This window comes from Lactuca serriola, chromosome 8, assembly GCF_051521515.1.
Source record: "Lactuca serriola cultivar US96UC23 chromosome 8, Lser_US96UC23_V15, whole genome shotgun sequence".
In the NCBI taxonomy this organism is placed as follows: Eukaryota; Viridiplantae; Streptophyta; class Magnoliopsida; order Asterales; family Asteraceae; genus Lactuca; species Lactuca serriola.
The window spans coordinates 204,105,291-204,117,750 of record NC_136415.1 but is presented as its reverse complement, the minus strand read 5'-3'; the positions used below and the strand labels follow the sequence as shown (position 1 = coordinate 204,117,750).

The window sequence follows — 12,460 nt, the reverse complement described above, 5'->3', positions numbered from 1 at the left end:
AAAACTGAAACTGATCCTACTCAACGGAAGGATAAAGTTACAACCGAACTGAAGGATAATGTAGCTTCAGGTTCTGGTTCACAAGCTAAGATAAAGGATATTGAAGATGATAGCAATGATGATGTTGAGGAAACCATTGATGAGGCTCTCAAAAGAAAGAAGAGAGACCGAGAGTTGGATGAAACTCTAAAAATTCTAAGGGAAGCAGAGGAGAAGGAAAGGAGAAACAAGGAAGAAGAAGAAGCCTTGAACTGCAAGAAGGCCTTATTTCCCTTATGGACAAAAGAGGCACTTATCAATCTAGCTATAGAGTTTTCAAGTGTTTATTGGTTGGAACCTGTTGCTTCGTTTGACTGTGACAATTCCAAGGACTCGCAGTTCGACATGCCGATAACACGAAAGGCATTCACGTTTCACTACTTTGATTCGACTGTCGAGGTTCCTTTTCCTCATCCAAAGGTTGATCGAGAGCTTATTGATTTCTATCTGAAGTATGGGAAACCTCAGTACTTGACATGGAGCGCACAGAAGATAACTATTGTCAAGGTATTGAAACCTACGACTGTTGGGAAATTTGTAAATGTCAATTTCAAAATCACACGAGGATCTGCAAACTCGGTGTCGATTATCTCCCTAGCAGATCTTCCAAATCTAAATCCTCATAACTAGATTCTTTTATTTAATATTCTGCTCACAAATTCGAGGGAATATGAGTCGATATTGGAGCACTTGAAGAGGATGTTGGCTTCTTATATCTATGAGGTTGCAGCTATGGATCAAGAGACAGCAAGAGTGATAAATAGGAAACCGACCATCAAGACAACACCGAAAACAGGAGATGTAAATAAGATGAAGATGGGCCAAATAGATTCAATACATCTCACTGTGATGTTTACCAAAGGCGAAGCTCACATATTTTTATTTTCTCTTGTTGATAAACATTTATTTTCAACTGACTGCTTAGAGCACATCATCAACATTATGGTTTAAACCAAGCATCTTGAAGATGGAATCTTTGTTTCGATGAGAAAGTCAAAGAGTTTGGATTTCCGAGAAGCGAGGATGAGTCCTGTGTGTATGTCAAGGTTGGTGGAAGTATAGTTAGCTTTCTAATTTTGTATATTCATGACATAGTACTCATAGGAAACGATATCCCAACCTTGCAGGAGGTTAATTCCTGGCTTGGGAAGTGTTTCGCTATGAAGGATCTAGGAGAAGCTGCTTAAATTCTAGGGATAAGGATCTTGAGAAATAGGGGTAGAAGGCTAAAAGGACTAAGTTAGATTACTTACTTGGACAAGGTGCTGAAACATTTTAGCATGGAGAATTCCAATAAAGGGGAACTGCCAATTCAAAGCAATACCAAGTTGAGTAAGACTTAGAGTCTGAGTACCGATGCCGAGATAGCAGAAATGAGTTGAATGTCATATGCTTCCGCTGTTGGCTCGATCATGTATGTTATGACATGTACTCGCCCTGTTGTGGATTTTGCATTGAGCGTGGTTAGTCGATATCAAGGGAACCCGGGTAGAGCTCACTGGACAGTAGTGAAGAACATTCTTAAGTACCTACAAAGGACTAAGTATTAGGTCCTTATACTTGGTGGGAGTGATGACTTGAGAGTGATAGGGTATAGTGATGACAACTTTCAGACCGACAGAGATAACTTCCGCTCTTAGTCGAGCTGGGTGTTTACCCTAAATGGAGGAGAAGTTACTTGGAAAAGTTCCAAGCAGGAGACTGTGGGTAATTCAACATGCGAGTAAGAGTACATAGCAGCGAGCGAAGCATCAAAGGAGGAGATATGGTTGAAGAAATTCATTGGAGACCTTGGATTTCTACCAACCATAAAGGATCCTACGGAGGATTATATGATCCCTTATCTAAAGCAAGTGTCATTGACTAGGTCAGAGTTCGATAGTGGCTTTTAAGAGCTACGATTGCTAATCTAATTTTGAAGTGGCAATGACAGTTATAGTTATTAGACTTATCCAAGTGGGAGACTGTTGGATTAGGTGTCTAAGCCCATAACTATAATTGGGATGTACTTGACCCGATAGTAGCATGGTCCTTTTGGATTGCCTTCACCAAAGCAATATGATAGGATGAATTATGGAGAAAGAGGTTAAATAATTATTTATTAATATATTATAAGAATAATATATTAATTGAGAAATCATATTATTTAATTAGTACTGATCAGAAATTGAGTTGGAATTAAATTAATGATCAAAAGAGACTAATTAAAAGAACGGGGACTGACTATGTAAATCAGTAATAGTTGTAGTTTGGGGTAATGGATCTTATTGGTATAAGGTGGATGATAATCTATGGGAAGCCCATAAAGATTTCGTCCATCGCTTGCCATATGGGAGTCCATATTTTTCTTAGGGCCTAAGCAAAGGAAATTAGGGTTTCCAGTTGGAGAAACCCTAGTAGTTCAAATATATATGGAACCCTTAACAACTTGAAATCGGCCATATGTATTCTTAGAGAACCCTAGCTGATTTCTAGAGCCTTTAGACTGACACGACCGCCTCGTAGGTCCTACAACATATTTAGACCGCTCTTCGAATCTTCGACATGACTGGATCGGTTCGTAGGCTCTATAGCCTATCCGAATAACCATGGGTATCTTGGCCTTCAACACAAACCATGATTACCTCAGCCCTCCACAATATGTCAACATATACAGCATATAAACATAAACATGTATCCAACAAATGCATGTAGTCATACAGATCTAACATATCACTACATCATAACAACATCTTATATACCAGGACACAGATCTAACAGATCAATACATGTCTACATCATAACCGCATATGGTAAAACCAGGATATCAATTCAATGGGTCGGCCTTAGTGCCTTAGACCTGTAAGTACAGTGAGGAAAACTCACCTCACAGTCTAATGAATATCATATCAATACTTTGCTCCCTAAGTACCAGCTCAACCCAAATCCTAAATGTCAAAAACATTACCCATTCTATTTTGATGTCTTCTTCTTCAAACCACCAAAACTCCAACAAAAACTCAAGAATCACAGGTATAGGCTAGGGTTAGGGTTTTACTGAGATTAAGGACGAAATGGGCTTTTTAGGAACCCCAAAATGAAGTTTATGGGGTTTAAATACGGAGGAAACCCTAAAAGATCATGGTCTTGGGCTGTATCACATCTCACGTCGTGAGCTCTTATCGGTCACATCGTGAGTTTAACATAAATCAACATCTTTATTTAATCACTCCTCACGCCATGACCCTTAGATGGTGTAACACCCCAACTCTCAGGCATAAACTTTGTAGTTTTATTTTCATTTCGAAAGGTCAACTCGACGAGTTGGATGCCCTGACTCGTCGAGTAGGAACGAATTTGGCCACATGTTTTAAGTGACCAACTCGACGAGTCGGAGGACACGAATCGAAGTTGGAGTTGGAGGATGAAACCCTAATTTCCATGGGTTTTCACCCTATTTAAAGGATCATTTGACCCCTTAGCCTCCCTTACAGTCCCTTCTTGAGTCCAAAAACCCTAAATCGTTGCTTACTCTCCATATGTGTGATTTTTAAGATTTAAGGTGGTTGTGGAAGGCATATCTTGAAGTACTAAAGCTTGGAACAATAAAAAGGTTGTGGATCTGATTCCTACTTCATCTTAGCATCGTTTTTGAGGTACCAAGTCGTTACCTTAACCTTCTTCTAACTAGATCTATTCATGTTTGAGATTTAGGACCATTTTAGCAATGTTGATGATTCATTCTAGGTATTGGGTATGATCTGAAGTTGCAAATTTAGATCTAGACTCATCTTGTCTCTTAAAGTCATAAAGCTTCGGTCTTTAATGAGTTAATGCCTTTTCCTCACTTAGAACCTCATCTTTAGCTTGATCTTGGCCCTTAACACCTTGCATGTATGTAAAGTTTGCAACTTTACGAAAGAAGTATTCCCTAGGAGCTTAGATCTGCGATATGGAGCTTTGGAGTGGCTCATAAGTATTTGAATGAAGAAATGACTGAAGGGACTCGACGAGTTGCTGGGCCAACTCGGCGGGTACGATGAAGATTAACCTTGATGACCTCTGCATGGACTCGGCGGGTTAGCGAGACGAATCGACGAGTCAAGAAGGGTTTTCCCTAACAATCGGACACGCATGAACTCGACAAGTTGCCTGGGATCTCGGTGAGTCAACTAGGGTTTTCACGACTTCTCGAGTTCTGGAAGGACTCGACGAGTCCGTGAGCTACACTCGACGAGTTGGGTCACCATGGACTGTTAACCTTGACCGTTGACTTTGACTTTGACCAAGGGCTGACCAGTTGACCTTTAGGGGTATTTTGGTAATTTGGTGAAGTTATGGAATTAGATCATTGGTGGATATACGCGTTGGTGTTGGACCTGCATTTGGAGGAGATTGATACTATCATTCCAAGGTACTTGAGAGGTGAGTTGTCCTAACTATACTAACAGGGTCAAAGGCACTAATGTCGGCCCTTTCAGATTTGTATTCAGGATTATTGTACGTTATGCTTTATGATATGTATCATGGTTTTAGGGTGGTTGTTATGCTAGTGATTGGTTAGATTGGTATCCTGGTTATAGGATGGTTTCTCTGTTAGAGATCGGTTAGATCAGTATCCTAGTTATAGGATGGTTGCTATGTTAGTGATCTATTAGATATGCATAACTACTTGTTTATATGTATGTGCACATGTTTGTTGGTTTAGGGAAGGGGTTGAGGCAGGCCCTGCTGTGTGCAGTAGGCCAAGACACCTAGGATGGACCGGGTAGACTACAGACCTGAGCCGGGCAAATTTATTTAGGCCGAAGGCCTAGCGGGCGGTCCGGATAGGCTAAAGGCCCTAAGGGGCGGTCCAGGTGTGCCGAAGGCTCGAAGAGCGATCCAGATAGACTGAAGACCTGAAGAGGTAGTCCAGTCAGACTGATGGCTCATTATGCATGCGGTTGGCTGATTGTCATGTAATATTTTTATATCTGTATGTCGTTGGTATTTTGGGGGAAACTCACTAAGCTTCGGGCTTATATTTGTTGATTATGTTTCAGGTACTTCTGATGATCGCGGGAAGACGAAGACATGATCGTACAGCTCCTCATGTTTCATGTTTTTATGATTTGATTTTGGGATACTCTGACATTACACTATTTTAGAAACATGTTTTGTAATAACTGTTGTTTTGAAAATGTTTTTTAAAGTTTAAATTTGACTTGATTTTTATGGATGTTACAGATGGTCATGTCGTGAGCCTTGGTTTTACCTAAAAACGATGCCTTTGACTCCTTGAAGCCCTAAATCGGTCCGATCTAGAAACCGGTGTTACACTGACCAAGTTTAACCATTATCTGAATAGTCCTATGTAGCACTTAGATCATTACGCCCAAGTATTCAAGTTTTCCAAATATATATTTAGGTTCAAAGTTATTCTATTATCTAGAGGATTGTTGAAAATCTCTGGGACCATTTTTCCTCGCAAATGGTTTACTATACTTAATAAGATTTTTCATAAAACTTTACATGTTTTTCCACTTTGAATCTCATTATTTAGGGCATTTTTGACACTGAGATTGAAATCTTTTAGCTTTTAGCTTTTAACAAAAAACTCGATTTAAACAAAAAAACTTTGTATTGAAGTACGAACATTAAACTTTTAGTTTAAAAAAAATCAAAATCTAAAAGCTACTGATGCAGCGTTTAAGAAAAAACTATTGAACTTTTTAATCAATTTACATATTACCCTTAAAAATATATTTATATAATTATCTTTATTAAACCATGATCATTTCATGTAATTTAGACATTTCAAAAGCTTCCAACTAATTTTTTTAAACACTTATATAGCAAATAAAATCTACATATTCAAGCTATCAACTACCCGTTACCAACTACCAATTATTTTTGACAGACAAGTTTTTTATGTTTCTTGAATTGAAAAAGTAACCGAAAAAATTCCCAAATCAATGAATATATATACAACCATTAAAACTATTAAAATCCAAATAAAATAATTTTCAAACTGAGATTTATAATGTGTATAATGATATTCAAGCAATTCAAAATAAAGTAATTTTTAATATAATAAACTTTATAAAGTTTTATACACGTTCGATTTTTTTTTTTCGAAGAGAAGCAATTAAACCCAAATATAAAGTGAGCTAAGAGTATCTTTAATGTTTAATCTCATAAAGACTTATTACTTTTGTTATATCATTAAAAATTTATAAAAAAAATCATATTTGTTTTTTTTTTTAATAAAAAACACAAGAACCCAGTTAATTCTTGCATTTTAGTTTGATCATTTTAACAGGTCACTTACACATGTGGGATCCACATTGAAAGCACTCTTGACATGGCAGGCAGCTAAAACGTGGCATGCCACATAGCTCCTTCCTTATTTATAAATAATTCGGATTTTTTAAGAATGTAGGGAAGGAGATTAAAACCTGCATCTCTCCTCCCACACTAGACATTAACTACCAGTTGAGCAAAAACCATTTTTATATATATATATATATATATATATATATATATATATATATATATATATATATATATATATATATATATATATATATATATATATGATGTATGTTTATTTTTATTTTTTCATTAAATCAATTGATTAACTAATAAAATAAATATATAATATCTAAATATCATTGGATATAAAATACGAATGTTAACTAATGTAGGGAATTAATGTGACAAACAACTGAAATCAAATTAAATAAATTAGTAGATAATAAGTATTTGAAGTGATATACATGAGATTGAATGTCTATAGTTTAATAGAATGAAAGTGAATGTCTAGTTGGTTGACATTTATGTTTTATGCATAATGGAATTACACCTTGATGTTCAATAGATACAAAGTTTCATTTCGATTGAACTGTTTAATTGGAAAAAAAAAGGAAATTACCTTTTTTTTATACATAATCAAAAGAATAGACATAGGTATCCAACTACTAAAATCTACTAACCAGTTTTACATTTGCAAACATAAAAAAAGTGGAATGCACCTTAAAACCAATACCAAATCTACTTTTTTAATTATAAACTTGAAGAGTGTCACCGGGAATTAATACTTCCCATCAACCCTCCACCTCCTGCCGCCATCACCGCCCACCAGCTGCCGCCATCGACTTCTTCGACTTCCTACTCATGTAAATCCTCGAATACAAACCTTTAGTTCTAATCGCCAACCACACATCCAAAGTGAACCCAACCACACACGCGAAAGCCATCACAATAAACACAAGACGGTAGCAATGCGCCCCAATGCAGGTGTTGCCGCCACCGGTGGTGGCGGTAGCCTCCGCGTCATACAAGAATCCGGCGAGCAAACCGGAGAACAAGAAGGAACCGAGCGGGAGGTTGAGGATCAGGAGGTTGTAAATTAAACCGTAACATTTGAGACCGAACAGTTCAGATGCAGTTGGGACCGTTACAGCTAACCGCACCCCGTAGCAGATCCCAACCACGATCGAACCGATGTAGAGTGAGCCGGGCATGGCTATGGCCATAAGAACGTAACCAACCGCCATTAGAATTTGAGATGCTGCGTTCCATAAAGGTCGTGGCGTTCCGGCTTTTCTATAATTAGTAAAAAAAATATTTAAACATTTTTTATCGAAAAAAGTTTTCATTTATATTTTTCTTATAACATCGTTTCTCGTTTTTTAATATTTTTTTTATTAAGGCGTTGTAATGTCAACTTTTTATTTGTACTTAGTTTTTTTTTTGTGGTCCCGATAATATCCACAACCATACAAGTGCCACATTAGACAAGACGTAGGATAAGTAGCAATAATATATATGGTTCCTAAAAGATGAAATAACATATTTAACGTTACATATATAGCTTTTCATAATATGAAAGAAAGGGACAAAGAGTTAAAAGAGTTTGCCAACATCATGACTAATAAAAGCCTTGCAAAGCAAACCAAAAAAGTTTCTAAGTAAAGACATAACACCAAAAAAGCATCCCAACAAGATTGACTTCCACGATGACCTCTCTTACGCGTTTTTTATTATTTAATTAATGTACTTACTTAATACATAAAGGGAAGAAGTTTTTTTTTTTTTGTTGCATTAAATCCTAAGTTTAACAAAATTTACGTGATTTAATTTTCCATGCACTCAACGAGAATTAAAACGGATACGTGACGTTTGGGACTAACTAAGGGCTAACAAAACCTTTGGGTCAAGTAATCTTTATGTCGCTATACAAAATAATGTCATGATCAAACATTTGTGACATCCATTTTAAATAGGTGACATTTTTATGGTTATAAAGATGGAATAGACCAAACGCCCATAAAGTGATAGTGGTCCATAAACAAAGAAAAAACCACATGCATATGAAAATATCTAGGGAACACCAATATTTTTAACATATAGTAATACACTAAAGGCTTTATGTTATAGAAATTTCTTGGAAATTGCAAAGAAAGAGACTAATTATAAATTAAAGAAGAATAAGTTAAACTAAATGTTGTGAGGTCATCATGATTAAAGATTTTAGAGTTGAATCTTAAGAATATACCCTACTTAATACCATTTAAATCTTTAACAAGATGCTAAAAAGCGAGTTATGATTTGCTAATTTGACTATGACATCACATAAAGATGGCTATTTATTTTGATTATCATATCATATTATTTCGTTAAACAATACAAAAAGCGCGCACATTATATTCCACCTACTATTGCTAATTCGGTTTTAATCTTTTTAATAAAAAATAAGCATAGTTACTAGTTTACTCGCATGCTTCTTGTAGAATTTATTAAAAGTAGAATATAATCTTTATGAAAAAAAGATATTTCTCGCATTAAAGTCGTCATTTTCATAAAAAGTGACCAAGAGTTCGACTTTAATGCTTTCGATGACCCCATGATTTTGATGAATCGTTTTCAACTTCAAAATATCAAACTATCATAATGCTTATGTTTACTATGTGATTTAAAAATATCAAAATATCATAATGTTTATGTTTACTATGGGATAATTGGTTTTTTTATAACTATCTCATTGATTAAAGGGATTTTGACATTAAAGTCCTCAAGTTTAGTAACTTTTATCAGTTTTGACTTTGTAAAGATTTTTTGTTCGCTGATGTCTAAAATCGAGGGTTTATTATTATTATTATTATTATTATTATTATTATTATTATTTCTTTCAATTTAATATTTTTGAGTGTCATTGTTACCTGTAATAACAGATTAAATCAAAATTTACAAAAAAACTTATGTTTATAAAGCTTTTGCATTTTTAGCCTAAGTATTTTTTAAAAGAAAGCGTATTTGTACAATGTTTAGTTTAACTTTTTTTCTTATATAAATATGTTTTTTTGTTGTATGAAATACGTATAATATATAAAAAAAAGATATAAATGGTAATCTAGAAACCAGTATTACAAATAACAATGACAAAAATATAAAAACTTTGACAAAAAAAACTTTGGCAAATTCTGGTGTTAACAAACAAAAAGTAATTATACAGACAAAATCAATAAAACTTGTCAAACTTAAGAAGTTTAATGTCAAAAACCTTTTGATCTGACAATTACAGAATTACAATTTCTATTATTTTTTTTTTTCGCATTATCTATTTCAGTACATTTATGTGAGAACTAATCAATTCAACTCTTAAGTTATTTTTATAAGTTAATATTTTTAATAATAGAATTATAATTAGATTTAATAATAAGTAATTTGTATGATTTGAAAAACGGAAGTGAGAGAAGGGTGGTGGATCAAGAAACTTACTTGATGAAATACTCCGAAATCGACCCGGATCCGATCCGACCGAAAAATCCCCAAATACTTGTCAACGAAACGAATATTGACACGTCAGCGTACCCGAGAGCCAGGCCCATTTGACCCATATTGTTCTGAACTGCAAGACCTGTTCCTACCCCACAGAGAAACGATACAAACAAAATCCAAAAATCTACGGTTTGCAACGCCTCAAACACCGTGTGTTCTTCTCCGATAACCGGCGGCATCTTTTCCACCACCGCTAAAGATGCCTTTGAGTCATCTACCACCGCCGCCACCGTCTCGGTGGTTTGTTCTTCTTGTTGTGCAAGCAAAGGTTCGGTTGTTGTGTTTGCAGTTGCTTCTACGTCTAGGGTTTTGTGGTTTGAACGGATTAGGTTTTGAATCGCGAGGTACACCGGAACTGATAAAGGAGAAGCTAAAAGGATGAGTAAAACGATGCAAAATACTCGTGAGAGTGAAAGGCCATGGTCTCCGGTGATGTCGAAGATTAGTAAGTAAACAGCGATGAAGACGGCGAGCACGTTGAATATAGCGAAGTAACGAGTTTCGGATTTTTCTTCCGCGGCGGTGGAGGACGGCGGAATTTCACGGAGGAAGACGATGGCGAAGAGACAGACGACGAAGGGAACGACGGTTAGCATGAGGAGAAAACGTGCTGGATCGTTGTTGAAGAGAGCTGTACATATATCAGTGAAGATTGCAGTGCTTAATCCGACGTAACCTTTAAGGATTCCGGAAACTGGACCTCTGTTCTTCCGGAAATTGCGAATGCAAGTAACTAAAATCGCAGTGTTCATCCATGTCGTGCTGTTTCCTCCCATACACAGAAATATGCACATCTGTTTGCAAACACAAATTTAATCAAACGCAAATCAACAATTCCACAAAATGCATGACTTGAATACTGTTATATCTTTACTGTTCAACGATATGTACGTATGGTTTTGGAAAGAATACAAATTAAATCAAACGCACACCAACTGTTCGACGGAATGCTAGACCTGAAAAAGTACTATTTATAATTACCTGCCAGTAAGGAAGAGGTTGGATTCTCTGGCTAACGACGAGCCATTGGACGCCATAACCAATGAAACCTTCAATTGAACCAATGAGAAGGAGGGCGGAAGGTGATATACGGTCGGAGGCGAGACCAGCGAGGATCCCAAACGCTTTTCCGACGTCTTTAGCGACGGAGAGATTATTGAGTTGGAGCTGAGTGAGTGCCATTAGAGACTTAAGGGCGTCGGAATAGTTTGAGAAGGTGTAATTATTACCGGATATGGCTTGAACCCACACGGCGGTGACAAAGCCCATCCATTTTCCGGCGGGTGATGTCGGAGATAACAGGTAACCCATTTAGGGGTTTTTGGAGGATTTACAAGTGGAAAAAAAATACGTGGGAAGAGAAAACCGATATTGGGGATCTCTGATTGTACGGAGGAATTCGTTGAAATCATATGGGAATTTATACAAAAAGTGGATCTAAAAAAACGAATAAAATATTAAAATATTCGAGTTTTTTTTTTTAATCGGCGCAGCCGACAATAGAAAATGAGATAATGAGTCGTCGGACATTTTTAAGTTGTTGCAAATTGTGGTCTAAAACACGCTGTATACCAAAACTGCATGCGGAATGTACAACAATCGATGCATGCGATACAACTTCTCTTCCTTTATAGAATAACAAAAACCGTATAAAAGTAAACAGGGACATATTTTTAATGCATATCTAATGTCGTAAAAATAAATATATTTTTATATGTTTATGCATATCTGCGTCCAAACAAATGTAGATAAATACAGATGACAGAAATAGCAAATGATATAGCTTGCTAAAATTAACAGAGATTGGAGTATTTAATAATTCGTTAACGGATATATGTCTTTTAGATATATTATATAATAATATTTTTATGAAAAATCAATACCTGTTATTCATTAGACCAACAAGTATCAAAATCAAAAAGAAGATTAAGTGAACATAATCTTAAATGAATAAGATAACTAGAAAGAAAAAAATAGATAACATATAATTTTTCATAACATAAATAAATAGATATGTATTAATTAGTTAAGTTATTATGGTTTCCTTCTTAAGGAAAGTTAACGTTCAACGATTATATTAAAAATAATAGTTTATCGCTAATTATAGACGGATCATGCATCTAAAAAGACAAAAACAGAATCATTGAGTAATTGTTTGCACACCTTTTTACAGCTTCTAAGATGTTATGGGCTCCAAAACCTCAATATATTGTTCAACAATTGGTTTTGACAATGACATGATAAGTTGTTTGCTTAGATTTATTTCTATAATTTAATTGAGATTCGAAGTTTTGTTTGATAATATAATCAAATTAATGTTTAAAAATATTTGGGATGAAAAATATAAATTAAAAGTAAGATACTACTGAAATTATGAAAACTAGTAAAAATCGAGGAAAAAACCAAAATCAATTACAAAGTAATAGCCAATAAGGGGTTTTGTAAACCACCAAACCACCAAACCCAAATGAATTTGAGCTTGTGATTTCTATATACAAATCAATTATAAGAATGCAACTCTACACCATAAAAATGTAATCTTAGTGAAAGTTTATCGTTCCAAACATCAAAGCATTAACAAGTTCTAAATCATCACGAAGTTGGCATCACAAGACCC

General features: G+C 35.3%; 1 protein-coding gene across 1 annotated transcript; it reads right to left on the bottom strand.

The window, feature by feature from the left end:
* Positions 1-6,907: 6,907 nt before the first annotated feature.
* On the bottom strand, positions 6,908-11,246 carry LOC145065627 (protein NUCLEAR FUSION DEFECTIVE 4-like). The gene is made up of 3 exons (XM_079012656.1): positions 10,825-11,246; positions 9,784-10,637; positions 6,908-7,608 (listed from the first exon to the last, which is right to left on the bottom strand). Exons 1-3 carry the CDS (start codon positions 11,152-11,154, stop codon positions 7,131-7,133), a joined length of 1,662 nt encoding a protein of 553 aa, XP_078868782.1. The 5' UTR covers positions 11,155-11,246; the 3' UTR covers positions 6,908-7,130.
* Between the last annotated feature and the right edge of the window lie 1,214 nt (positions 11,247-12,460).

Coding starts and splice junctions, on each gene's coding strand:
- LOC145065627 (XM_079012656.1), bottom strand. CDS start 11,154: ATGGGTTACCTGTTATCTCCGACATCACCCGCCGGAAAATGGATGGGC. Junction 10,638..10,824: donor AACCTCTTCCTTACTGGCAG/GTAATTATAAAT, acceptor GTTTGCAAACAG/ATGTGCATATTTCTGTGTAT. Junction 7,609..9,783: donor ATTTCGGAGTATTTCATCAA/GTAAGTTTCTTG, acceptor TACTAATTATAG/AAAAGCCGGAACGCCACGAC.